The 25550-nt window shown below is 45.7% G+C and overlaps 9 protein-coding genes across 9 annotated transcripts; 5 read left to right on the top strand and 4 right to left on the bottom strand.

Annotated features, from left to right (window-relative positions):
* Window positions 1-719, top strand: GLAREA_03388 (uncharacterized protein; the record flags this gene model as incomplete). Its single annotated transcript, XM_008083641.1, has 2 exons — window positions 1-388; window positions 448-719. 2 exons carry the CDS (start codon window positions 1-3, stop codon window positions 717-719), a joined length of 660 nt encoding a protein of 219 aa, XP_008081832.1.
* Window positions 720-3057: 2338 nt separating this feature from the next.
* Window positions 3058-4671, top strand: GLAREA_03387 (uncharacterized protein; the record flags this gene model as incomplete). Its single annotated transcript, XM_008083640.1, has 1 exon — window positions 3058-4671. The coding sequence occupies one exon, from the start codon at window positions 3058-3060 to the stop codon at window positions 4669-4671; it is 1614 nt and encodes a 537-aa protein (XP_008081831.1).
* Window positions 4672-5804: 1133 nt separating this feature from the next.
* On the bottom strand, window positions 5805-7239 carry GLAREA_03386 (uncharacterized protein; the record flags this gene model as incomplete). Its single annotated transcript, XM_008083639.1, has 3 exons — window positions 5805-6388; window positions 6454-6884; window positions 6944-7239. 3 exons carry the CDS (start codon window positions 7237-7239, stop codon window positions 5805-5807), a joined length of 1311 nt encoding a protein of 436 aa, XP_008081830.1.
* Window positions 7240-8087: 848 nt separating this feature from the next.
* GLAREA_03385 (uncharacterized protein) lies at window positions 8088-10124 on the bottom strand (the record flags this gene model as incomplete). Its single annotated transcript, XM_008083638.1, has 2 exons — window positions 8088-9277; window positions 9335-10124. 2 exons carry the CDS (start codon window positions 10122-10124, stop codon window positions 8088-8090), a joined length of 1980 nt encoding a protein of 659 aa, XP_008081829.1.
* Window positions 10125-11785: 1661 nt separating this feature from the next.
* GLAREA_03384 (Six-hairpin glycosidase) lies at window positions 11786-14600 on the top strand (the record flags this gene model as incomplete). Its single annotated transcript, XM_008083637.1, has 8 exons — window positions 11786-11889; window positions 12058-12317; window positions 12367-12733; window positions 12784-13089; window positions 13357-13966; window positions 14058-14405; window positions 14485-14512; window positions 14572-14600. The coding sequence occupies 8 exons, from the start codon at window positions 11786-11788 to the stop codon at window positions 14598-14600; spliced, it is 2052 nt and encodes a 683-aa protein (XP_008081828.1).
* A 400-nt stretch (window positions 14601-15000) lies between these two features.
* Window positions 15001-18526, bottom strand: GLAREA_03383 (Acetyl-CoA synthetase-like protein; the record flags this gene model as incomplete). Its single annotated transcript, XM_008083636.1, has 2 exons — window positions 15001-15280; window positions 15336-18526. 2 exons carry the CDS (start codon window positions 18524-18526, stop codon window positions 15001-15003), a joined length of 3471 nt encoding a protein of 1156 aa, XP_008081827.1.
* Window positions 18527-19674: 1148 nt separating this feature from the next.
* On the top strand, window positions 19675-21552 carry GLAREA_03382 (uncharacterized protein; the record flags this gene model as incomplete). The annotated part of the gene is made up of 1 exon (XM_008083635.1): window positions 19675-21552. One exon carries the CDS (start codon window positions 19675-19677, stop codon window positions 21550-21552), a length of 1878 nt encoding a protein of 625 aa, XP_008081826.1.
* Window positions 21553-22072: 520 nt separating this feature from the next.
* Window positions 22073-22952, bottom strand: GLAREA_03381 (SET; the record flags this gene model as incomplete). The annotated part of the gene is made up of 3 exons (XM_008083634.1): window positions 22073-22098; window positions 22145-22583; window positions 22686-22952. 3 exons carry the CDS (start codon window positions 22950-22952, stop codon window positions 22073-22075), a joined length of 732 nt encoding a protein of 243 aa, XP_008081825.1.
* A 798-nt stretch (window positions 22953-23750) lies between these two features.
* Window positions 23751-25400, top strand: GLAREA_03380 (6-phosphogluconate dehydrogenase C-terminal; the record flags this gene model as incomplete). The annotated part of the gene is made up of 4 exons (XM_008083633.1): window positions 23751-23768; window positions 23817-24385; window positions 24435-24546; window positions 24603-25400. 4 exons carry the CDS (start codon window positions 23751-23753, stop codon window positions 25398-25400), a joined length of 1497 nt encoding a protein of 498 aa, XP_008081824.1.
* Window positions 25401-25550: the final 150 nt, after the last annotated feature.

The raw sequence follows: 25550 nt of genomic DNA, 5'->3' as shown, positions 1-25550 counted from the left end.
ATGTCGAACTATCAGCCGAATTCAGCTCCACCATACTATTATCAAACTGCCTACCATGGCACCTATCCAAACCCACTCCTGTCTCCCGCACAACCTTACACGCCTTACGGACCTGGCCCCGCTCCTCCTTACATTCCACTCGAAGAGCTTCCACGGCTACCTGAGGAACATGAACGATTTATTAGAGTAGATGAGCCAGAAAAGCATTCTCATATACCCGTACGTCGTCCAACTCGGTACACACCGATGAAGAAACGAGGGAGCACCAAAACCAAGCTCTTGAAGGCCTTCCTTCCTATTATCTTTTTTGGCTCGGTTACTGCAGGCGTCTATTTCGGCTGTTTCTACCGCAAAGGCGATGAGCACAAGCCCAAGCATGAAGAATCTCGTGAGTAATTTCTTCGGGGGAATGTATTAAATCATTTCCGTTACTGACAGTATTTCTAGTATCTGATACTTCCGAAGTTCCTACTCCTACAAGAATTGGTCCAGCAGTCACCACGGTTAACTCTTTCGTTCCCACCAGCTCGTTTGCTAGTTTTGGTTCTGTTACGAACGGTAACACTGGACTGGTCCCAAATCCCACCTTAAAGACTGCTTTTTCAACATTCACGAACGATGCTTGGACCCCTCTTCCTACAGTCACCACTGTCGTGATTAACAGCCCTGTCGCAGTCAGAAACCCTTGGGATGTTAGTGTCTTTGAGAAGAGCGAATAAGGAGTTGCAGATGTGGCTTTAGATGTATTACGTCGCTGAAGACCCGAATATCATGGCGTTTGTTTCTTCGGATACAATGGGGTTTTTGGTTGGTATTTTAGTGAAATATTTGAGGGACGGTGAATGGAATGGTATTAGCCATAAAAATTTCAAACTTGAGCTTATACGGCAACTTAGTGGATTATATTGGGGTAAAAGCGCGAGCAAGAGTAGCATAGACTTCAGTTATTAAGTTTATAGAATATGATTATGTTTCTAAAATACTCATCTTTCATTTGGAAGTTGAGATTTTGACCCGTGTTTCCAAAGGTAACGCATGTGAATGTAATCCAAAAAACTGTATTTGACTCCGCCTCACTCGGCTTTTCTACCACAATGCGCTGCCGACCAGTAAGAATTCAAAAGCAGCTTCTTGACAGTAAGACTATCCTCTTCGAACTCTAAATACGACCTTCTCGACCTATCCTACATTGTTCACAAAAATGAGCTCATAACCCGGCCATCTCAATCTGCTCCCTCATCACAACCCTCGTTCTCAAATTCACATTCCGAATCTATACTATTAAGCCCAATAACACCTCGATCCTCTTTCCCAATATCACCCTACGTACCAATATCGACCTCTACAATTCTAACATCTATGCCCTCCTGAGCAGCAGCACTATACAACCCACCTTCCTACAGTGAAAGCCCGATCGATCATCCAAATCCACCAGAAGCCGAGATCCATGCTAATATGAAGGCAACAAGCTTCTAATTCCATCGGCTCCACATGGGGAACAAGTTCATTTCGCAGAGACCGCCCCTCCCGACCTTTATGTATCTTGCCTGGATCTCTTCACAAAACATAGTTTGGTCCGATATATGACCTTTGTAATTGTGTCGATTCTTACTGCTGTCTTTGTTGCCAAGATCTCTTTAGCGGTTCAGATCTTCCAGAAGTGTTTGGTGAGTGGTTGGTTTATTAGTGAGTTTGCTGTCCTAATGTTTCGTGCCCTGGCTACAGTAATACCGTAGTAGACATGATCTGCGAAGAGAGAGAATGAAATTGAGTTTTGATTAGCGCACAATTAGAAAAGAAGCGGGTTCTAATATATTTCACTCAATTGAAGGTTTTTATAGAGAAAGTCGGGCAGAAATTGAATATCATTACCAGTTTCTAAACTTGCCTTATCTGGGCAACCTACTATCTCAGATGATCACAAGTGCGTTGCAAGACTGACGGGACACTCACGAAGTAAAACATTGTTAGAAAACAACTAATCAGCACTCCTTGTTTATTGCACTGGTTTACTAGACGAAGTATTGGATATTTACACAAACAAAGAGAGAAACTATAGTTTCCGTCTTTTTGAGCAGAGTGCCGCCATTCTGCTCAAGGGAGGTGCCTCGTCAGACTTGCAATACACTGGTAGGTTATAGAGTATTTGTAAACTCAGGCATGCTGAGCATCGTATCTTTCGTACTAAACTAGGGGATGAACAGTAGGATTAAATCTATTCAGAGACGAAGACGTGGGGTTTGACTCTCATACCTATAAGACTTCACGGGCGCGGTTTGTATACTATAATTCCAAAAATTACTCTCTGAGAAAAGCCTTTCAGTGAATGCCTAACCTTTTATTGTAATTGCTACTTGAGTTGTCAATGCTATTCACTGTTCTCAATTATTTCCCACTTCCTCCTGAATTTATCAATCCTCAAATCATAACGCCGACTAGCAATCTTTTAGTTACAACATTTAACCATTCGGAATGTCATCTCGTGGCTGTTTAATATCTATAACAAGTTTATTTAATGGGGATTGAAAAAATGAAAGGGAAGGAGAGAGGTGCGCAGTGGACAAGATTAGTGTCAGTCGAAACACGATATTTCTTCGATTGAATTGATCAAATATCGTATATTTAGTGGATCAGTTTGGCACATTATCATATGTCTCTTTAATAAGTAAAACCTTTTTAAGCTCTACTCGAGCTCGACTCGTTCTTTCTAAAGATTAGTGAGCAGGTGAGTGACAGGTATCTTGTCCTCTACGAGCCACAGCAAAATTTCCCCATGAATTGAAATAGTTTAATCTACTCCAAAAAGAAAAGAAATCAAACATACAATTTGATGATAGTGTAAAAGATGATTGGACGATAAAAGAAGTTGGGAAAGTAAAAGCTGCCCCACATCAGCCGCACCGTATACAGACAGGATTTACGTACAGCATCACGAGTATCTCGATACTGCAGCCTAACCAGTGACCACCAAGATTTCATCAAGACATTTAGTGCCTCATCTATTAATTAGCCTCCCAAGCAATCAAGCCATAGCTTTGAAACCCTCCCTCATCCAACATGGGAATCAAAGACCTCCCAAACGAGCTCCTAATCGACATTCTCGAGCTCGTGGTAGAATCAAAAGCGCGCGATTCCATCAAAACTGCATCTACCAAAGCCCAGAACATCCTACCACTAATCTACGCATCAAAGCATTTCCACATTATTAGCGAAGTGATTTTATATCGGATGGTCCGACTGGCGAGTCTGAACAGCCTAACCAAGTTCCTCCGTACGGTGCTCGCTCGACCGAGTTTGGGCTTGCTCGTTCAAAGGATCGAGCTTAAGAATATAAAAGATCCCGATAAAATCTCGACAGGGACGAAAGTGCGACAACAGATGCGTATTCTCCGGAACCAGTTTCCCGGGACAAAAGAACTCGAGGCTGTTAAACAGGCCGTGAAGACACACGGTCTGTCTTCCGCCGAAACGAGGACTTGGCTGTCGAAGATCGAACAGAAACATTGGTGGGCGATCGCACCACTAGTGATATTTGTTCTGCCGAATGTAGACGAAGTGTATATTACCGATTTCAACGTGGATATGAACAAGCCGTGGATATATTTCAAGCAAGTCTTGTCAAGAAGTCAACGTACTGGAAAACTGAAAAGCCTCCGGATTCAGCATCTTTATACGACCAATGGTGAATATTTCGAACGTACCGAAGAAGAACCATGTGTACATTCAATGATTCTGGATATGCTCACCGACATAGCTGTTGATACCTTTGAAATCAACAGAATGCGGGCACCGCCCACCTGCGAGCTACGCAGCTACCGAGACGTCGAGTTTCGCGCCAGAGATGCGCAATACAAGATATTGACACCACAAGACGGCCATCTTAGTCTGCGCTCGCTAAAGATTGTACACAGCACTATAGCCACCGATTGTCTTCGAGACATCTTACGACGGTGTCCTCTTCTAGAGGTCTTCCATTTTGGACGTAGCCAGTATATCTACGATCAGGTGTTTCGACCTCAGTACTTGGTGCATTCGTTACGGCATTTGAAACGGACTTTGAAGGAGTTGACTGTCTATGGATTACCAAAAACGTGGTCGTTAGAAGAGAGACCGGATATCCAGGAGTGCGAATTGGCGAACCTAGGGTCTCTCACAGAATTTGAGGCACTGAAAGAGCTTACGGTTTCGGATCATCTTCTGATGGAACAATATCCGATTGACATCCGTAACAACAACCGTCTGGAGTGGCGTCCAACCGAAAATCTACTTCTTTGCAATCTCCCCAAAAGTTTGGAAACGCTGAGGATCGTGGAATGTGATTTCAAACTTATCGCTGATCAAATCAAAGAGTTGATGAGTTGTGAAGCCGAAAAAGTGCCGAAGTTGAAGAATATTGTGATAGCTCTGCAATGGGAAATGGAGAGAGGTCTTCGCGGGTCCGCCAATGGGTTGGTTACGGAGGATATGTTGTGTTACGGCGTCTTTTATCAGGGAAGAGGCTTTTTCAGAGGAAGGAGAAAAAGTCCGAGACTTGCAAAAATAAAGGCTAAGGCAAAAGAATTGGAAGCGTTGTGTAAAAAACACGGCGTGAAAATGCGAATTGGGGACATTGTTACAGGCGAGGGAGTTGGAGGGCAGCAATTCGTCTTGGTCACATGGCCGAAAGTTTGAACTTAGATGAGGTGAGACTATGGAAAGTTCGCAGTGGGTAGAAATGTCTGCAGCGTGGTTTGCTAAGCGCTCACATTTTGGAACAAGAGTACTTTAGAAAGTACTTACTCTGGCTGTCTCCGAAAATCTTATTGGGAGATTAGTCGACGGTAAATTTGTTTAAGTCAAGAAACAATTTGATCAACTTTATAGTCGTACTGGCTAGGAAAACCACCGTGGGCCTCACAGCAGTTTTGGAGTAGTATTTGGACTCTATTAGAAGCTTGGTTATCATTCAAGGAGTGAAAAAAGTTCAGATATTGATCAGATCACCCTCGGAGAGAACGGAACAAGTGACAGAGCCTCCTAACATCATGTTTGGAAATGTGTAATATAGAGCTGGTAAGTAGGCTAATAAAGCTTCATTTCAAGCGGTCCAGAAACACCTTATTTACCTAGAATAATAGACGAAAGACACCATAGTGTGCCAACTTGCATGACGGAATATACGACATCTCGTAGATTGTTCTTAGAAAACGTCGTTTCTCAACGGCTACTTGTGTTGTTCACCGCGAAACACCGTACCTGTTGACTAACCGGGTCTCGATCCCAATTCTCGAAAGAGCAGCGAACGACGAATGGTCTACTCTATTCAGGGGTGTAATTATATATAGGAAAGAAAAGAATACAAGAAACATGGCATTTGAAGCTTCTGCTTTATAGTTCCCAGTCTTAGATCTGCATGTTCGTGCGATACTCGTTGCGTAACACGAGGTCGTGTCTAATCAAAGAACCCCCAAGTCTGTGACCTCAGTTCGAGAATATCCATCAGATGATTTTTCCCCAAACAGAGGAACATTCATTAAATCATGGGCTCGCAGCGCTGTATAATTCTTCGGTGTGAAACCACCCAGATATTTGACTTTCCAAGGGTCCGCTGCAGATGACTTCTTAATCTGGTATAGCTCATTCACACGAGGTGGTCGTGGCAGTCGTGGAAAAACTGACTTCTCTAACAAAGGACGGAGATAATCTATCTCTCCAATGAATACTGCCTTGAGATGCTCAGCTGCTGCCTCAGATACGAGCTGCCCTACCCGACGCTGGAGAGCCAGCTGGCTTCGATAATTAGGAGGCTTGCATTCCAGTCGATACTACATTTTCTCGGTCCATTGCCTATCTAGATATTTCAACAGGTTATGATCTATGACATTTGCAATTCTTCCCAGCTGACCAGACTCAGCGAGTTGGATTATACGCAGTAGAGATGAGATAGCGTCAACGAGAGTTGAGTATGAGCAACAACTGGGTGGCAGTCTCTCGTCTACCCTCACAGTGTACTCAATAAGCAATGTCGAACGTTCTTTGCTTATTCTTAGTGCTGTTCTAATGGCACAAGCACATGGGGAGCAATATATCTTGATATCCTCAGCTGGTAGCATCGACTCGATTGCTAAAGCTTGCGAAGCCGCAGCTTCATAATTCGCAATTTCCAATATCTCCAGAGCACGGCTTGGGAATTTCGGGTTGATTTTATCAGTAATCAGATTGCCCAAGCTGGAAATGACTTGGTAGCCCTCTGGAGTGAAGGAGGGAAAGTCGGAATTGAGTACACGGGTTTCCTCAATTAGATGAGGTGTACACGGCACAGCTGTGGATGCTGAAAGGCATTGCGGTGTAAGCGTCATACAGAACTTCGTATGTGCTACAGAGCCCAGTTGCTTATTAAGCTCAGCGACTACAGGCATAACAAGTCAGCCCCAACGTGTATGGTATTAAGAACGAGAGGGGAAGATGACCAACATTGCTCTCGTTCCCCACTTTCTTGGCGGACAAATGCCTGGGATTGAGGATGATCCATAACTGGAACAGCTGCAGCTGATACACTGCCAGCTTCTGATGCTAGTATCATTATACTTGCAGCTTCAGACCAAGCAACATATAAGTCTTCGCTTGCTATTTCAACCTGCTTGAGTTGTTCCGTATCTGGTAAAAGCGATCTCATATCGTCAAGGACGAGTCGATCACGTTCCTTATTGGGAACCGGAAGGATCTCGTACAGCCCAGTAACGAGATCTCTGATATCCTTTATCAAGACCTCGAACTTATTCTTATCATATACTGCCCATCTAATTTTCGCCGCCGCACCAGGTTGACTAGGGACAAGATCTGTGCCATTGGTGAGAGTATCTCTATTCTTGAAACGAGTTTTAAACCGCTTCAAAGCTGCAGTGCTAAGAAAGCTTGATTTGCCTTCTATTATTCCGTCGATTTGTTCAACTTGTTGGCTGACTCCATATTTATCGTGCAGTACCGTGTATTCTTAAACAACTCCGCGATCAACGTCAACGCATTCTCAACTAGTAAACGTTTCTTGTTATCTGGGCCGCTAGACTGGGAGTCTTTTTCGCCGAAAGAACATCCATGCTTCTCTCCCCAGATAATAAATCTTTCATGCTCGAAATCCAGTTTCCACAACAGAATCTTAGAGTCGAACGAGAAGGACTGGGCGGTCTTAAAATACTGAAAGTATTCGAGACAGACACTGAATATAGGTAACACTGACAAAGTAACACCAATAGCCTCCATGGCTGAACAAAATTGAATTGTGAATTTGCGAATAACACTCCATTTCATTCTTCCAACTTACGAGAGGCTTTGGTGCAGAAAGATCGGTTTTTCAATTCGACTCTCGAGTATGCCTTGACAAGGCAGGATATTGATTGGAGCATGGTGACTTAGAGGGCAGCACGCAAGGCAGCTTTCGGTCGCGGTGGCTGCACTACTTCACAAGGGACCAATGACCTTATCGACGCCATTTCTGTGAAGAACCAATGATCTCGCAAGCCTTGTTTGAAGGCCAAAGTACCCAGGATTCTCAAACTCGGAAGAGACATGTTTGCAACGAAAACTGATATTTATATCTTGACCGCAGATTTGAAAAAAAAAAAGTAGTAGAGAACTTATGAAATAGATGTCCCGATGAGCTGTATTTGAATATTTCGAACAAGAGAACGGCGAGAATGAAAGTCCACATCTACGGGAAAGGATTCTGTTCGGAATCGAACACATACGATATGAATGTTGGATTTCCACTTGGATAAGCCCGGCATTTTACTCACATCATCTAATAGAGGAAGGCACTTGCCAAAGCGGTAATGGACGCTTTTGAGATGTCGAGAAGGAGTTGATTGGGGTTCCAGCCTAGGTAGCAAGCAAAATTGAGCACGTACAGGGTATCGTCGAAGTCTCAGCCGATGAAGCACAGTCCTAAAAGATTCGCACAAGCATTAGTTCACAAGACAAAGCACTCACGTAGATTGGGCGGCAGAGTTCGTGGCTCATCCGCACAAAGACTTTCAGTGTTTTGTCAGCATTGAATAATAATAGATACAAGTGAGGAGGTAGCACCTTTTCTTGCTTTCCTTCCCACCACTTCACGCCAACCTGACACCAGCTTGTCTGTTCTTCTTCAATTGCTGGGCCGCCGCTCCGGACATACCACTCATTTGCGACCCATCTAGAGAACTCTGCGCCTCTCTGCGCTTTTCGTCCTCAATTTTCTTGAGCATCTTCTCGGTCTTTTGTTTGCCGCTTCCTTTTCCGTGGAATTGATGTGACAGGTGCTTGAAGGCTTCCTTCGCGTTCATATTTCGGCCGTATTCGTCGATATATTTAAGCTCCACATTCGGCTTATATGCATTGTTGAAGTGCTCTGCAAGCTGGCGTGACTCTTGCTGATCACGGAAGTTATTTTGCGATCTTGCATACTCTTCCTTCTCGCGAGCCGACATTCTGTCCAGTTTACCATTGGAGCGATCGCGCTCTCTCTGCAGTCGAGCTTTCTTTTCTGCATCAGCCTCACGCCGTTGCTTCTCTGCCAGAAATAATTGCTTTTGTCGATATATAGCATTGATATCTCCAGATTCCGCAGTCTTGATTATGTTTCGCTCTTTGAGCAACTTCAATGCAGCGCCAACGCCTCTATCCAGAGTAGCCTCTCGCTCCAATCCTGTCTCCGTGATATCGTCAGTATCGAGCTCTTCGCGCAACAGACGTGCTGTGCGGTCCTCCTCATCCTCGATGTCTGCGTATGATTGCTGCATGGCAACGTCTCCATCTTCGTCGGAGTCTTGATCCATCTCCGTTGTTGTCTCGACTGGCTTTGATGTAGATCTAGCTCTAGCTTTAGACTCCGGAGCAACTGGTTTCTGTAGATTGGCAACAAATTCGGAAGTTTCGTCTATTACTAAACCACCACTTGGTTCATCATCTGCTTCCAGGCCTGGTGTAGCGGAAGCCTCTTCTCGTATCTGTTGTGCGAGATCCTCTGGCCTTGCTCTCTTCCGTTTCTTGAGAGCATTTCTCCGCTGAGCAGCAAGGGATGCTTGAAGGTCATCATCATCAACGAAGGATATATCCTCGAATGTTCGTTTCTTTACTTGTTCGACAGGTTTATCGATTTCCATCTCATCACCATCGCCCGCAGGTGTGTTTTCGGCATCCGCAATAGGAAATATGTCGTCTTCGTCAACCGCTTTCTGCCGAGTAGATTTGGCCTTTTTCTTCTTTGGCTTCTTCACCTTGATTTCGGATATGTCCAGGTAATCAGATTTAAGTTCCTCTTCTAGAAATAGTTAGTAATTGTCCTAGAAGTACAAAGTTTATTCATTGCATAACTTACTTAAGAAGTCCAGGCTGATAGCCTTTGGTTTTGCCTTTTGAGAAATGCCCAACTCTGTCATAGTCTCGACAGTCTTACCTGTACCGTCAAGTGTGAACCGTTTGCCCTTCTTGCCATCGATTGTCTCATCGTAGTGTGCCAACACGCTCCTATCGCCGGTCTCGTCATCAACATCATTGGGATTATAGACTGGCTTCTTCTTTTTTAGATCAAGCCTTTCTTGTAGCTTTTCCCGTTCTCTCAGGTCCAAATTTTCAAGTTCGTCTCCATCCTCCTCATTTTCATCGATTGTGGTGTCCTTGAGGGTCAAGACCTGTTCCTCGCCTTCCTCAAAGGTATCGAGTTCGTGGCCAACTTTGACACCAGCCAGGTCCTTTGCCGTATACTCAGCAGCCGCTTCAGCATCGGCTAGTTCCTGTTCTCTTTTTCGAGCTTTCTCAATTTCCTTTTGGCGCTTCTTCTGTTTGATGAGCCAGCTCTTGGTGTCAAGTTCGTTATCATCGTCGCCCAAGCCTTTGCCTTCCAGTTTGGAAAAACGCTTCGCAGCATCTCGTGCCTTCTTTATCGCCTCTGATTTTGCATCGCGCTTCCTCTTTGCTTCCTCTGCTTCTTGTAGTTTTCTGTAGTTATCATATCCTTCGGCTTGACGGCTTTCGAGTGTGCTGCCTAAATCTTCAACTGGCGCATCTGCGTCCTTGAACACAGGACCAGCTCCAGGGACAGGCAAAGGTTTCATGCCCAGAGACACCCGAATGCGATTCGTCTCCTCGATGGAAATTGCGTCGGCCATGGTGGAAACGGTATATCAGTTAACAGTGGTACTTGGTTCTTGATTCTTGATTCTTCGAACGTTGGAGTTTGAACCAACCTGTCAAGCGGCTCCATAAGATTCACGCTAGCGGGATGACTCAGCTGACCCGCTGAAATTTTGATATCTCTGTTGCGCAGTCTCTTCCAACCTTTCTTCCTTTCTTTTTTACCACAACAGATTTGTGCCCAGTGTCCCTTCAACTTCACGGTTGTAAGGTCGCATACTGAGGCAGTTCGATGTCATATGGAGCCGCCAACCTTCACTGGTAATTCATGGTGTCAATCATCCGATCGACAAATCTCAGAATGATCGGTCCTTACGAAGCCTTGAGTTCGCTGTAAAAGGTTGAGCTCGGTGGACGAGTGTACTGAAGGTGTCATATTCCTAAACCCCTTCGCCGAGGCCGTCGGTCTGTGATGCAGGGGAAAACCATGACCTACCTACATAACGAAATTATTCCACGAAGCAATGTCGTCGCTGCTACCACGTTCGAGAACGCGCCATAGATCGAGCTCCGAAGATGACGCCGAACGATTAGAACGACGAGTTGGGATGAGGGGTGTTGAGATTGGGCTGGAGCGGATTGATAGTGGCCTCTACTCGCTCTCTACACACTGGTCTAATAGGCTTTCCCCCGTGCTGGGGCTGTTGCACTGTACATGCACCGACTCGCCCTTGTTCGCACCTCATTTCGTTCGTTGAAGCTCCTCTAGAGCATCTGCCCCCACTGCTAGCTCCCTCCTTCGTGCGGCCTTTTCCTCGGCGGTGTCCATGACACGGAGCGAATTCTATGGCTCTGTTCTCTTCCCGTCCCATGGCGTATCTTTGCTGCATCAGTACTATTGGAAATTGAGTACATGCTTGATAGACACTGGATAGCAGTGCAGTTGTCTCGTTCTCTTAAAGAAATTGTGGCTTGCAAATATCATACTCCTTGAAATATTATCTGACTTTCTGTGCAAATGTATTGAGACACTACTCCTTTCCCGCTTGTGTAGGGCCGAAAGATCATCGTCATAGCAAGTTGCGGTCACTCGCCGGTAAATTCTTTCTTGTCTATACCTCATAACTTGCCGCGTAACTTCCCAAACAAGCAGTACAACCGTGTGCTACAGAAATATCTATTATCCACGGACCGATAGAGCACTGGGAGGCGTCTGGAGTTTGTGGAGACCCCGCATAAGGCTATGGGAGATCAGTGGGAAGCGAGGTTGCCAGCAACTTTATTTTCACCGTACAGACACATGCCACCAATCACTTGACACAGAATCTGTGCCTTGGCAGACTCAAGTATGTTCTGCAGCGGGATTGAGTACCGGTTATGACTTGACCTCCGCTAGCACCATCTAGACTCTTCAATATTATGGATTCACAGTTGTTTCCCCTCACTCCACGGAGTAAATAAACGGTAAGGAGAGCGCTTGCAATACCGAGGTGCATATCGCTCCTTCCTTATTCGCTTCAAGTTTCGAATAGTACCGTGGGCCAGTACTAACTTTTGCGGCTCATCGTCACTTACAGCATCATCAAAGGAGTAGCTTCGGTGCTTCAGACTCGGCCATACTCTCAGTTGTACCGTGTGAGGTACTATTGGAACAACACCATTCAGTCTTTACCGAAATCCTTTTATACTCCTCAAGATGGCTCTTCAATCACTCCTGCAACCTTTCTCTCCTTCCAACATCACTGCGGTTGCTTCTTCTAACTCCCTTATATCGTCTCTTAACGCGACAACAAATTGGAAGTGAGTCTAAACAAATGATCTCTCTTCTATATTTCTGCACATGAGTTTGATTTCTATTCAACTGCACTATGATTATACTTGACATTGAAGTTGGCTGTCTGTAATAGGATTTGCAAGCAGTCTTCAATGCAAACATTCCAATATGAGGAAGCTGACAAGAGCTTTTAGAGAAAGAATGTGGTACACTGCCACTTCACTGCTATTAGCAGGCAGCATCGCTCTCCAGAGCGTGTTCGCTCATCCCGGCTCTTATACTCTCAATCAGCGAGAAGCCGCTGTCTTGAAACGCTCGGTGGACTCATTCATCACAACTGAAAGTCCAATTGCGTTGTCCAGAATATTATGCAATATCGGTTCAGATGGAGCTTGTGTTCCAGGAGCAAAGACTGGGATTGTCATCGCTGGGCCTGGCAAAGCCAATCCTGACTGTGGGTATTTCCTCACGGCAGTTGAAGAACTCAGACTAACTGTTTCAAGACTTCTATACCTGGACACGAGATGCAGCTTTGACTTTCAAGGCTCTGGTTGACACTTTCATTACTAACTACTCGGCTTCATTGCAATCTGAAATAACAGCATATATCACCGCTCAAGCTGCTCTCCAAACTGTTGGCAATCCTTCTGGTGGTCTATCAAGCGGTGGTTTGGGGGAACCAAAGTTCAATGCTGATGGGTCTGCTTTTACTGGCTCATGGGGTAGACCACAGCGAGATGGGCCAGCTCTCCGTGCTACTGCTCTCATCACTTACGCTAAGTGGTTGGTGAGCAATGGTTATAGCTCCACTGCTACCTCACTAGTTTGGCCTGTCATACAGAATGACTTGAGTTACGTCGCACAGTACTGGTATGTCAGCACATTCCTCCATTCTTTGCAACGCTAACATGTTTTACTAGGAACAATACAGGCTTCGACTTGTGGGAAGAAGTTTCCGGTTCTAGCTTTTTTACGATTGCTGCTCAACACCGTGCATTAGTAGAAGGAAGTGCTTTAGCCAAGCAGCTCGGCAAATCTTGCACGTACTGCGACTCACAGGCACCACAAGTTCTCTGCTTCTTGCAAAGCTTTTGGGGGCCATCCCAGGGATATATTCTTGCTAACATCAACGTCGGCGGTCGATCTGCTAAAGATGCAAACACTTTGCTAGGATCAATTCATATATTTGATCCTGCCGCTGGCTGTGATGCAAGTACTTTTCAACCGTAAGTGCCCGTCCTCGCGGAGGACAAAATAAGTGGCAGTCGAACCAGAATAGTTCCTCGACTAAGTTGACGAAATATCGTTATTTAGTGGATCAACTTAGAACATTATAACTATTTCGTTAACTGTTTTAAGTAAATAAAACTTTTTAAGCTTTATTCGAAGTGGACTTGTTATTTAGTCTAAGATTTGCGGGCAGGTGACTGCCACTTATTTTGTCCTCCGCGAGCCGTCACTGCTTTCCGATACTTTCGCTAATTCCTTCATAGGTGCTCAGATCGTGCCTTGGCGAATCACAAGGTAGTCATAGACTCATTCAGATCAGTATACTCACTCAATTCCGGCATCGCTGAAGGTGTTGCTGTGTCTGTTGGGCGATACCCTGAGGATTCTTACTATGGCGGCAATCCATGGTACCTGAACACCCTTGCCGCTGCTGAGCAGCTGTACGATGCTCTGTACACCTGGAATCGTCAAAAGTCCATCACTATTACCGCAGTATCACTTCCATTCTTCCGCGATTTCAGTTCTTCAGCTGCAGTAGGAACATATGCCTCATCATCATCAACATACACCACTCTCTACAACGCGATCAAAGTATACGCAGACGGGTACGTCAATGTCGTAGCTACATATGCTCAAAAGAATGGCTCATTGTCCGAGCAATTTTCCAAATCCAATGGACAACCACTTTCAGCATATGATCTGACATGGTCTTATGCCGCCTTTCTGACAGCTGCTGCGCGAAGAGCTGGAAAGGTGCCATACTCTTGGGGAGAACCAGCTGCTAATAATGTACCATGTGCATGTGTCCCATCTTCGGCAATTGGTACATACTCAGCAGCTCCGACATCTGCATTCCCAGCTAGTCAAACTCCGGTAAGTAAACTCCTCGAAAAGCAGCTTGCAACTCGTCACTTCTGAACTCTTCACAAAACCAGTCATCAAAGCTTACACTAACACCCTACAGGCATCCTCCCCCGCATCCCTCCCAACACCCACATCTACCTCCGCAACCATTTGTCCCTCACCAACCACCATCCCAGTAACTTTCAAAGTCCTCGCCACCACCACCTACGGGCAGACCATCAAACTAGTCGGCTCCGTCGCCGCCCTCGGTAACTGGGCGCCTGCAAACGCCATCACGCTTTCCGCAGCACAGTATACAGCGTCGAACCCGCTTTGGTTCGGTACAGTGGGTTTGCCGGCTGGTACGAGGGTTGAGTATAAGTATATCAATGTCGCTGCCGACGGATCGGTTACTTGGGAGGGAGGCGCGAATAGGGTCTATACTGTTCCGGCGAGTGGGACGGGTGGGGTTAGTGATCGGTGGCAGAGTTGAATAAGTGAAATGATGGTCGAATGTCTCATTCGGAGAGACTGACTTATTTTATTAGACTGACAAAGGAGAGATTGCTTGTAGTGGTATTATTGCTCAGAAAGTTTGGCGAATTCAAAACTTCTTATTCTAACCAAAACCTTAGGCTTTCTTAAGGGCTTCGCTAAACCTTGATCGTATTTTCGATTGTTCTTCATTTTTCACATGATGAATTGTGCAGAAGAGAGCTTACAAGTGTGATGCTCTGATTAGCAGTTCTCTGGTCTATCATGTATTTTCGAAGTCACATCCTCTAAGGCTTCCGGTTTGAAGAACACACTTCCACTTAACTATGAACGACCTACCCACTGTTTTCAACCCCCAATCTCACTTTTCATCTGGATTCCACAGCTGAGTTGTGGAAGATAGGGAAAGGCGTTTTGCTTTTATATTTGGAGGGCAACGAGTGAGTTGGGAGTTCAGCATTGAGACGACATTTATGAAGAGGTTGTTCTCACAGCGAGACAAATGTAATTCTAAACTGAACGAAAATGAATTCATAAAACATCAACCATCAACCTTTCCCACCAACTTTCTATCTCAACGTCCCCCGTCCCCCAACCATCTTCAACGCAACCTTCTGCTTCCAGCTAAACGTCGTATCAGGAATATCCTTGCCCTCCAACGTCGGCTCGTCCAGGAACCCAGACATATTCAAGTACGAAAGATAGATACCGATGCGTGCTTCGTCTACAAAGCCGTCGTTGACGTCTGCGCCGTCGGCGGCAAGGGAAGCTTCGGTGTTGGAGTCGCTCATCTCGGGCGCGATGGTGTCGGCGGGGAGGTCGTTGGTTGCGAAGTGGTAGAGTGGCATCCTAGGTGTGTGTTAATGGGGGGGAGGAAGGAGAGGGTAGGTGGAGAGAGGCTTACAGAGCGTGTTGTTTACGACCATCGTTCGCAGCGGCGTAACCTTGTAGTTTCTTGCTCCAGACGGAGTATTCGACTTCAGGGATATCATATCCATAAGCCTGTACAGCAGCTAGATACTCACTAAACGTAAGACGCGGCCGACTCGTCACTTGCACCACGCCTAACGGTGTCTTTGCAGGATGGAACGCAGCTGCGACGACGATACGCGCGACGTGGTTGACGGGGACCATGTTCACTGTGTTGTTGATCTTGGGTCGACAGCCAAGTTGGATACAGCCTAGGATCATACGGGTGAGGAAGTCATCTGTGTTCGTCACGCCGCTGGTTTTGTCGCCGGTGATGTAGCCCGAGCGGACGATGCTGCCGCGAAGACCGCGCGCGCCGGCTTCGCGGACGAGGTGCTCGGCGACCCATTTGGATTGGCCGTAACCTGTTCCCAGGCCTGTGGCGCTGCCTGAGAGATCATCTTCTTCGGAGACTTTTTGGCCGGATTGGGAGAGCTTGACGAAGTGGGGGGTGTCAAGGACGGAGGTGGAGGATACGAAGGAGAGTTTTTTGGGGATTCCAGTGGCGCAGAGGGAGAGGATGTCGAGGGTCCCTTGGACGTTGGCGGGCTTGAGTTTGGAGTATGGGTAGACCCAGTGGACTTGAGCGCCGTTGTGGATGACGACGTTTACTTCATTGGCGAGTCTGTTCCATACTGTTTCTGAGAGACCTAGGCGGGGGTCACCGAGACTTCCTGTAACGCAAGAAATTCGAGAGGCCCATGATTCGTTCCATACTCCATATGCTTGACAGGTTTGAATAACTCTCTTGAGAGCCACCTTTTGGTCGATAGCTCTTACATGTGCGATGACTTTGATTTGTGGTGACTGACGAGTCAAGAGATCTCGAAGTAGATATGCTCCTAAGAATCCAGTTGCACCGGTAAGGAATACCGTAAGCGGAGATGAGCTTGAAATGGGAGAATCCGCGGAGGGAAATTTTTCTGGTAGAGACGAAGCTAGAGCTTTGGCATCGCCGGCGTAGTCCACAGCAACTTCAGGCTCATCTAACGCAACACCATTGCGAGCTGACTGAACTCGCTTGTCGATTTGACTCGAAAATCCTTTCAGTGTAGGATTTTGAAAGATAACGCTCATGTTGACATTTGCGTCATGCCAGTTACGGTTGATACGGAACAACATCTGTTGGGCCAAGATACTGTGTCCACCGATATCGAAGAAAGAATCGTCCAAGTTGAGAGTCCGCTCGTCTATTGACGATATCAAGGAACCCCAAATACTTGCAACGGCTTTTTCAGTATCCGTGAGATCACCTTGCTCAGCTGTGGGACGGGCTGCTGCGAGTTGTGCAGCATCTGGGAAAGGAAGCGCAGGCTTATCTTTCTTTCCGTTAGGGTTGAGTGGAAACTTTTCCAATGGAATGATGACTTCTGGAATGGCGTAGGAAGGAAGTTTGGTCCTAAGATGCTTCTTCACATCTTCACCAAGTGCCCAAAATCGACGAAGTCGACCCTGGATACCCTCCTCAGATGTGTCGTCTTTCAAACCATGTAATTCCAACCAGTGTGCCCATTTCTGCATATCTGGTACAATGTAAGAAATCAAAGTTTGCTCTTCATCCTTGTTTCTTCGCACGAGAGTGACATTGTCCATTATCATTTCGTGATCTGAAAGATACTTGTCGATTTCACCGAGTTCAATTCTGAAGCCTCGGATCTTGACCTGGTCATCGGCTCGACCAACACATTCGACATCACCTGTAGGCATATACCGACCGAGATCTCCAGAACGATACATCCTATCTCTAGGACCTTGGTAGAACTCTCTCCATGGTTCCTCTGTCAGAGACTTGGCAGCTTTCTTGTCTTCTTCAACCCACTTGGAGTTATCGACGAACCAACTTTCTACAAACTTGGTCTTAGTAAGTTCATCACTTCCAAGGTATCCCTCGGCCAGACCAGCTGCACGAACGTAGATTTCTCCAATCTCCCCAACATTGCAAATACGATTCTGGTTTTCTCGATCGACAATCAATAACTGGACATCTTTCATACCCTTTCCAGCTGGGATAACATTCCCCATCGACTCTAAATAGTCTGGGTCTGAAGAGCGACTTGGAATCTCGTAGTAACTGACAGCACGCTGAGTCTCCGTGGTTCCGTACATGTTGACTATGAATGCATTGGCTGCCAGCTTTTGTAGCGCCTTGCAATCTCTCTTAATCAAAATATCTCCGACGAAGAATGAATGATGGAGGGCGGGAAATTCAGCATTAGCACCGCCAACCAAAATTTGTCCCATAGCTGGTGTCAAATGAGTGACTGTGGCCCCATGTTCGCGCATCCATTCAGCTAGTCTCTCATGCTGAATATCTTCTTTGGAAGGAACCAACAGCTGTGCTCCAAGAAAGAGTGGCGTGAAAATATCTCTTTGAATCGGGTCATGAGCAATACCACTAAGCATTGTGAATCTGTCATCTTTAGTTAATCTGAACCGCTCGGCCATCCAGTCGAAGTAGTAAGCCAAAGAATAATGGCGACCTCGAACACCCTTAGGACGTCCTTCTGATCCTGATGTGAACGAAAGAGTAGGAATAGAATCTGGTCCAACCACTACTCCTGGAGTTTTGGCTTTCATCGAAGTCGATTCCGAGAAAATGTCCTTTCCGTCTACCAGACCACCCACGAGTGTACCATCATCCTTGAGTTCCAAACCTGGAACTTCGGTTTTTAGCTGCAAATTCCTCTTGATAAAGTCTCGCACTTTATCGGTCAATTCTCCAGCCTCTCTCGTTGCTTTATCGATAACCACCAAAGCTCGTGGTCTAGCAACATCAAGGTAAATATTTTGGCGGTCTGGGGGATATGAAGGGTCAATGACTGAAAATGTTGCACCGGCTTTCAAGATTCCCATGACCGTAACCACCAAGTCCACACCTCTGTGGCTATAACTCATAACCACTTCCCCTCTCTTGATGCCCGCTTGCACCAAATGGTGGGCCAAAATGTTTGAGGCCTCATTTATTTGTTTATATGTGAATTCGCGACGTGGTGATGAATCTGATGCTGTTTCGACAACACATAGCCGATCTGGATGAGCTTCAGCGTTTGAAGCAAATATATCTTGAATTGCTCCCCTGAACGCTGACCAGTGAAGGTCTGCGGTGGGATCTGGAATTGACGCCATTCCGTCAAGGATCTAGAATCTATGTGTGTGGAAAACGACCCGAAGAGTCTATCTAAAAACAAAGCTTTTGTGACAAAATGGAGCTTCAGAAAAAAGGTGAAATCGAATGGAATGGGTGTAATTTTAAATGACAACTGGGGATGAAGACGATGAGCAGAGCTATGAGTCGACGGATGTACTAAAATTTGAAGCCGAATTGACCAATCAGATCGCAGGACACGCTTCAGTTTGTTTGTTGCAGAAAATGGAATGTTGTACTGAATTTATATCTGGTATTGACTTGGCATTTAATATCAATGGCAAGTCGAAGACTATAATCTTTTACGAAATCTTACTAGTCACTTGAGGTATCTTGAAAATTTCGGGCGTTCAAAAATTTGTGTGCCGTTTTCGGAGAGACAACAACTCGTCACATGACCCATTTCGACCCAGTCTTAAAATTACGAAGTAGATCACAACTATGTCCTCGAGGGTTTATATTGAAGCTTATCCTTTTCGCGAAGATAGTCATAATCTCTGGATCATGTAATACTCCCTCGCCGAACTTAATTTACAGTCTAAAGCTTCAATGACGGGTTGAGAGAGAATCGAAAATCTAGAATCCTTCCATAAAACAGGTATTAGATCAGCGATGTGCTCAATATCATCTTGACCAGAAAATAAGAATTCAACAAACTAACAGGTAACAGATTTGGGTCAATAAATGAAACTCTGTAGAAACATGACATGATGCCTGGCAACACGAATATATGCAATTAAGCGCGGACGCGCTTAATTTGTCGCGCCAAGATATGCAACCTCGGGGGGTGCAATTTGAATGTCAGGAGAGAAGCAACTTTCAGTCCGTTCGTCACCACGTTCTAGGTGCTTTTTAATCGTGTTTAGTGTGCTTCTTGTACTCTTCTACCTTCAATTCTCTGTCTGTTGAACCGCGTTTTCTTTCCTAACCTCGAGCGCTGCTTTACGATTCTACCAGCTTTTCAACTGCGCATGCAATAGGTCAGGGGCCAACATTCCAATCCAGTTCGAAATCACGAACGCCGACATTCAGCTAGGGCTACGGTTGGTCTCTTTGAGTCCTTCAATGATTGTATAAAGCATTCGCGGCCGATATTCAGCGAAATAAAGTTCAACTATCTATATTCAATATGCCGGTTCAGAGGAGTTTATTTGGGAAGCCTGTGCCAGCGATGGTTCCGCGGCGGATGGCGGTCTTATTGGCCACGATAGCTGTCTTTGCTGTGATCACTCTTGTGTTTACTTTGCCCAATTCGATTCCATCAGGTCCATCATTAGGCAGATTTACCGATCACAAGTACACTCTACCTAAGCTACCGAAGCACATACCTTCACCGAGCATCCTGAATCCTTTTCGGCAAGCCGCACATCCTCCACCAGTTCAGAAGAACAGTACCAGCGGCGAGTCGAAATGGTTTAGCAATTGGAATTGGTTGAGTCCATTCTCGTCGTCTGTTACTCTCGACGAGAACCGTTCTCTGCTCCCAATGCTCATCCCTCGAACCCCCATATACACATATTACGATCATACCGTGGAAAAAGACGCAGGTCTTAAAGAGGCCCAGAATGAGCTGTTGCTTACGTGGAGAAGGGCTTGGTGGGCACAAGGCTTCAAGCCTATCATCTTGAGTCCAGCGGAGGCGATGAACAATCCGTTATACGTCGAGCTCCAAACGAAGAACCTGAATCCTCAGTTGAAGGTAGACATGTCAAGGTGGCTAGCTTGGGAGAATATGGGCTCTGGCATACTTTGCAACTATTTAGTTCTACCCATGGGTGGTCAAGAGGATCCCCTCTTGACTTTCATGCGAAATGGAAAATACATTAAGTTGACGAGGTACGCGGGGTTGGAGGGAGGAATATTTGTCGGATCTTCAGCTGCAATCACAGCTGCTGTGAAGGAGGCTCTTGGAAATAAGGAAAGGCTCAAGACAGCCACAGATTTCATCGGTACCATAAACGAGGAGGCCGACGAAGACTCGAAAACATTTGATGTTGATCCAAATCATGAGTCGATTGCATTCTACAGCAACAAGACGGTCACAGAAAAGTACCCGAAAATTGCACAGGAGATTATTGCGTCTCCAGCGAAGGGCTTATTAACCTTGAACAAGCTCATAAATTCACATTCGCACTCGACTTGGCAGAAGCGGTTCCCTAAAGGAATATCCGTTCTGAAGCCATGCCCGGAACATATGTCCTCTGCAGTAGCTCCGGCTAAGAAGTTGGGCGACTTCCTCGCAATGTGTCCAGAGTCGCCGATGCCAGCATCTTGTCCTCCAAATTTACCTAAATGCACACCCTGTGTATCATCGACTCCAATGGTCGTTGCAACTCCAGAGAACTACAAAAACACATCAACTCTGTTTACCATCGGTACTGTTCCACATCCTTTCACTATGGCCGTCTTGACAGCTTTCCGCGACAACATTGATGTAAGATGGATTCGGCGAGAATCTGAGCGCGACCCTTGGCTGGCCAAGATCACTCAAGTGCTCTTAGGCACTGGAGTATCAGGTGCACCCAGGGTCATCAAATTCAAGGAGGCGGTTGCCAGCGAGCACGGTAGATATCATTCTCTATGGGTAACTCCTGAAAAGGAGCTCCCACATGATCTAGATTGGGCTTTCGGCTTCAGCATTCCACGGAATGCTACCGATACTGGGAAATCAGAGACCCCAGTTCCAGGACCTGAAAGACGACCGAAGCCGGAAGCGGATCTCAAAGATGGTCCAGTCGCCAGTCCAGAGGATATGAAAAAAGAGCAGGAGCTTCTTACTCGGGCGGTAGAGTTTGGTCGTGCTCGCAGCGAACAGGAAGAAAAGCTCCGAGGAGCAATTGAGGCGTGGAACTTGGCAGATACAGAAGCATGGAGATTTGCGAGAGCTTTCTTAGCACGAAGCCGTGTTGAACGTCTAAAGTGGGAAGAAGAGGAGAAGAGTTATGCTGGTGGAGCGGGATCTGAAAGAGCGACAAGCGAGGGATGGGGTAGATGGGGCGATAAGTAGAAAGCGATTCCGCATCTTTTTTGGGTTCGATGTATAGTACCTGCACTTGAGTGTAAAAGGTAAAGGATTGGCGTTATACGGTTTGCTCATCTTCTGCCATTACGAAGCCGCGTAATATTGTATCAATTACATGTATAAAATCATTTATCAACAGGCCTTAGTCACGAGGCCTTGGAGGAATTATGTCAGACTTTAGTCCATATTTCGATGCTTTGGCTTTATGGAACTATGATCATAGGCATGAAAGCTTTGAAATATGTATTTTCGTGATCAGAAGAATTGTAAGTTCTCCTCACTAACTGTAATGACTGTGATAAACTAATTTAGGAAAATCGAAAGAAAAACAGATGTTGGAATCCGTCGTGCCAAAATCCAAAGTGTTGAATCATTTCTTCCATCCCACGGAGACATTGACGTCCGAACCCATTTCCCAGACCAAACCAAACCCGATGAGAAATCCTCCCATATGATACCACTCAATCAGCTTAGACAACGATGGTATCTCCACCCATCTCACCACTCATCTCACGACTAGTAACGCCTCGTCTGGTNTCCCCTTCAGAGACATCAACAGTATCTCCTCCCATCTCACCAATCAAAGCTCGAGATCCGATACCGTTCTCTCTCACACTTCCAATTCCAGACACCTTTCCACTCGTGTTTCTCTTATATGCCTCCAAAGCCTGCTCTACAGCCTCAAAAGCCTTCTTCGCCTGCTCAACAGACACACCCAACATCTTCACCACACTATCCTCTTCAGCTTTCGTCTTCCCATTCATCTTGCCCTTCCTCTCCTCATCCCTCTCCTCCAAAAGCTCCCTAATATGCCCATTCAAATACATCCCCTTCAACCCCTCCCACCCCATATCCTTCGCGCCCCCAATCCACCCCTTACAACTGCCCGTCCCACAGAGACAATCGAACCCCTGTGCCATCTCCCACTCCGTGCTCGGATAGAAAAACGTCAACTCCTCGCCTTCTTTCAACCCCTTGGGCCCAGCCAAGATTGAAAGCGTGGATGTTTCGAAGATCTAGTCTTGCTAGATTCAGCTCTAATATTTCCCCATGAAAGAAAAAACAACACAAAATAAAATTTAAATGGGATTTGGGGTATTCAAGAGAAGAAGACTAACCACACTAGGTTCACAACTATGATTTATATACACCAAATCACTATTCAAATTCAAATGGGCGTCCCGACCACATTGCACCGTTGCATATGTAGCTTCGGACGCCGGGGTGCAGGGTGGAAAGGCCATTTTTGCGTACAACGCGAAGGGCGGGAGGGAGATCTTGGAGACCGATTTCGAGGTGTATTCTTGTGAGGAGTTTTGGCCGTGGATTACGGTTTGGATGGAGGGATGGGAGGGTTGGGTCCAGGTTGGTTTGAGCGGTGCCATTTTGATGTAAAATGTGTTGATTGTGTTATTGATCTCTCTTTGGCTAGTTTTGAAATTATTGGAAGTGATTTTTGGGAAATGTTAAAAGTCAGATGGGATCACGGAAACCTGGAAATCTTAATCGAAAGTACAGGTATACTGGATCGGATAGATGGGAGTTATTGTCAGCTGGTGTAGTTCTTCATGCAGGTACCCGCTTTCCTGCTTGGTGTTTCCAGGTCGGCGGGGTGCGAAGTGACCTCGGCTGGCTCTCGGCATGGAGGGGTAGTTTTGCTTGGTGGTGGGGATAGAGCATGAGGTATTGGGTATTTTCCTTGTGATGGGATTGTTTTTGTGATTATCTCTTCGACGATGAGAGAATAGAAATGTTGAGTATGTTTATTGAGTAACAGACTGTACAGAATTAGAGTCACGACTTCGCTTAAAAGGTCTGACATGGGGGGTGCTGCATTTCATGAATCCACAGATACATAGGTACTTTTCTTGATGTTTTCTGCTTTGATTTTTGAGGTTTCTGTTTTGCCAATGTTCTCCTTTACTATTTTGGGATCCTCAATTCATTTTATATGCTTCTTCGAGCTCGGAAATGCTGGAATCAAGATAATGTAGATACAGCCATACGTCATAAATTAGGGGTTCAGTTAGTAGGAAAGTTTATATTTTCCACGTCATGTTGTAGCACAACCAAATGATTTGGCAATGATATCAGGCTCCCACAGTCCTATATCTCGAAGATTGTTCGGAAGAATTGTGTCGAGACTTCGTACGTTGAACCAGTTCAACTAAAAAGCCTGCAAGATGGCTGCGATAACAAAGGTAAGTGAAATCGAAATAGCCGAAATTAACTCCTAACACGATGTTTAGGTAGCGATGATTGGAGCCGGCTCCATGGGAGGCGGAATGACTCTTTTGCTCGCAGAGAAGGGCATTTCCGTTGGAGTTCAAGATCCATCATCCGAAACCGTCGACGCCCTCATCAAATCCGGCGAATCCCAAGGAATCCACGACAAAATCGAGAAATACGAAGACTACGAAACACTTTGCAACTCGCTCTCTTCTCCTCGCATTATCTTCTTTTCACTTCCGCATGGCTCTGTGGGTGATACCGTTGTTTCTGGCCTTCATCCATATCTTTCGAAAGGCGATATTATTGTTGATTGTTCGAATGAGGAATGGGAAAATACTCAACGAAGACAAGGGAAGTTAGTAGCGCAGGGTGTGTATTATATTGGATGTGGTGTTAGTGGCGGGTATCAGGCGGCACGGCGAGGCCCGAGTATGTGTCCAGGTGGAGAAGATAAAGCCCTTGACATCGCGATGCCGTTGTTCGAGAAAATGGCAGCGAAGGATAAGAAAGGAAATCCTTGTGTTGCAAAAATTGGAATGGGAGGTGCTGGTCATTATGTCAAAATGATTCATAACGGTATTGAGCAGTGAGTTGCTCCTGTTTAGCTTTTCAGAGGACTGACAAATCGGATTTAGCGCCATGATGAGTTCAATTAGTGAAGCTTGGACTATCATGAACAAGCATATGGGCATGAAATATGATGAAATTGGAGAAGTGTTTGAGAAGTGGTCATCAGAAGGAGAACTGGTTCGTTAACCCCTATGCATTGTGCCCAATACTCGCTTACCATGAATTTATAACAGGTCGATACTTTCCTGGTCAAAATTGGAGCAGATATATGCGAACAGACAGACAAAAACGGTCATCATGTACTAGCCGATGTCCAAGATAAGGTTGTGCAAGATATCGACGGCTCCGAGGGCACTGGGATCTGGTCCAATACACAAGCAACATCACTTCATGTCCCAGCGCCCACACTAGCTACTGCGCACTTTCTACGAATAGTCTCGGCATTTCGAGGACACAGAGAACATGTCAAAGATACCTTCCACGGCTCTTTCCTACCTTCTAAAATCGACTTTTCCTCGGATGACGAAAAAACTGCGTTCATTGAAGACTTGCGTCAAGCAGTATACACAACATGTCTAGCTTCCTACGTCCAAGGAATGAGTATAATAGACGCGGCCGACAAAGACAACAAATGGGCAATCAAGTATGCAAATATCGTTCAAATTTGGAAAGCAGGTTGCATCATCCAATCCGAGCATATTAACTCACTCTTGGAAACCATTTACACCCCGGATTCCAAATCATCCAGTCACGATCTTCTTTATCAATCGTCTATCGCTAAAGAGCTTAAAACTGGCTTTGAATCATTGAAGAAGGTAGTATTGAAGGGAGTGGAGACCAATGCTATCATACCGAGTATGAGCGCGACATTGGATTATCTGAAGTATTCAGGAAATCTGGAGTTGCCGACGAGTTTTTATGAGGCGGAATTGGATTATTTCGGGAAACACATGTTTGATAGTAAGAGTGACGATAAAGATCCGGGACAACCGGAAACAGGGAAACATCATTTTGAGTGGAAGCCTGCTTAGGTGGTGAGTTAGGATGATTGGTGATGCTGGAATATATGTAGCAAGGTAGTAATGATATGAATTTAACGACAGCAGATGGATATGTGACACTGCACTAGTGGGTTGCAAGACTGACGGGACATCTTCCAAAGACACTTCATCAGAGAACGG

Source organism: Glarea lozoyensis (assembly GCF_000409485.1).
Source record: "Glarea lozoyensis ATCC 20868 chromosome Unknown GLAREA2, whole genome shotgun sequence".
Classification (NCBI taxonomy): Eukaryota; Fungi; Ascomycota; class Leotiomycetes; order Helotiales; family Helotiaceae; genus Glarea; species Glarea lozoyensis.
The sequence above is the reverse complement of the archived record's forward strand: the minus strand, read 5'-3'. Positions and strand labels throughout refer to the sequence as shown.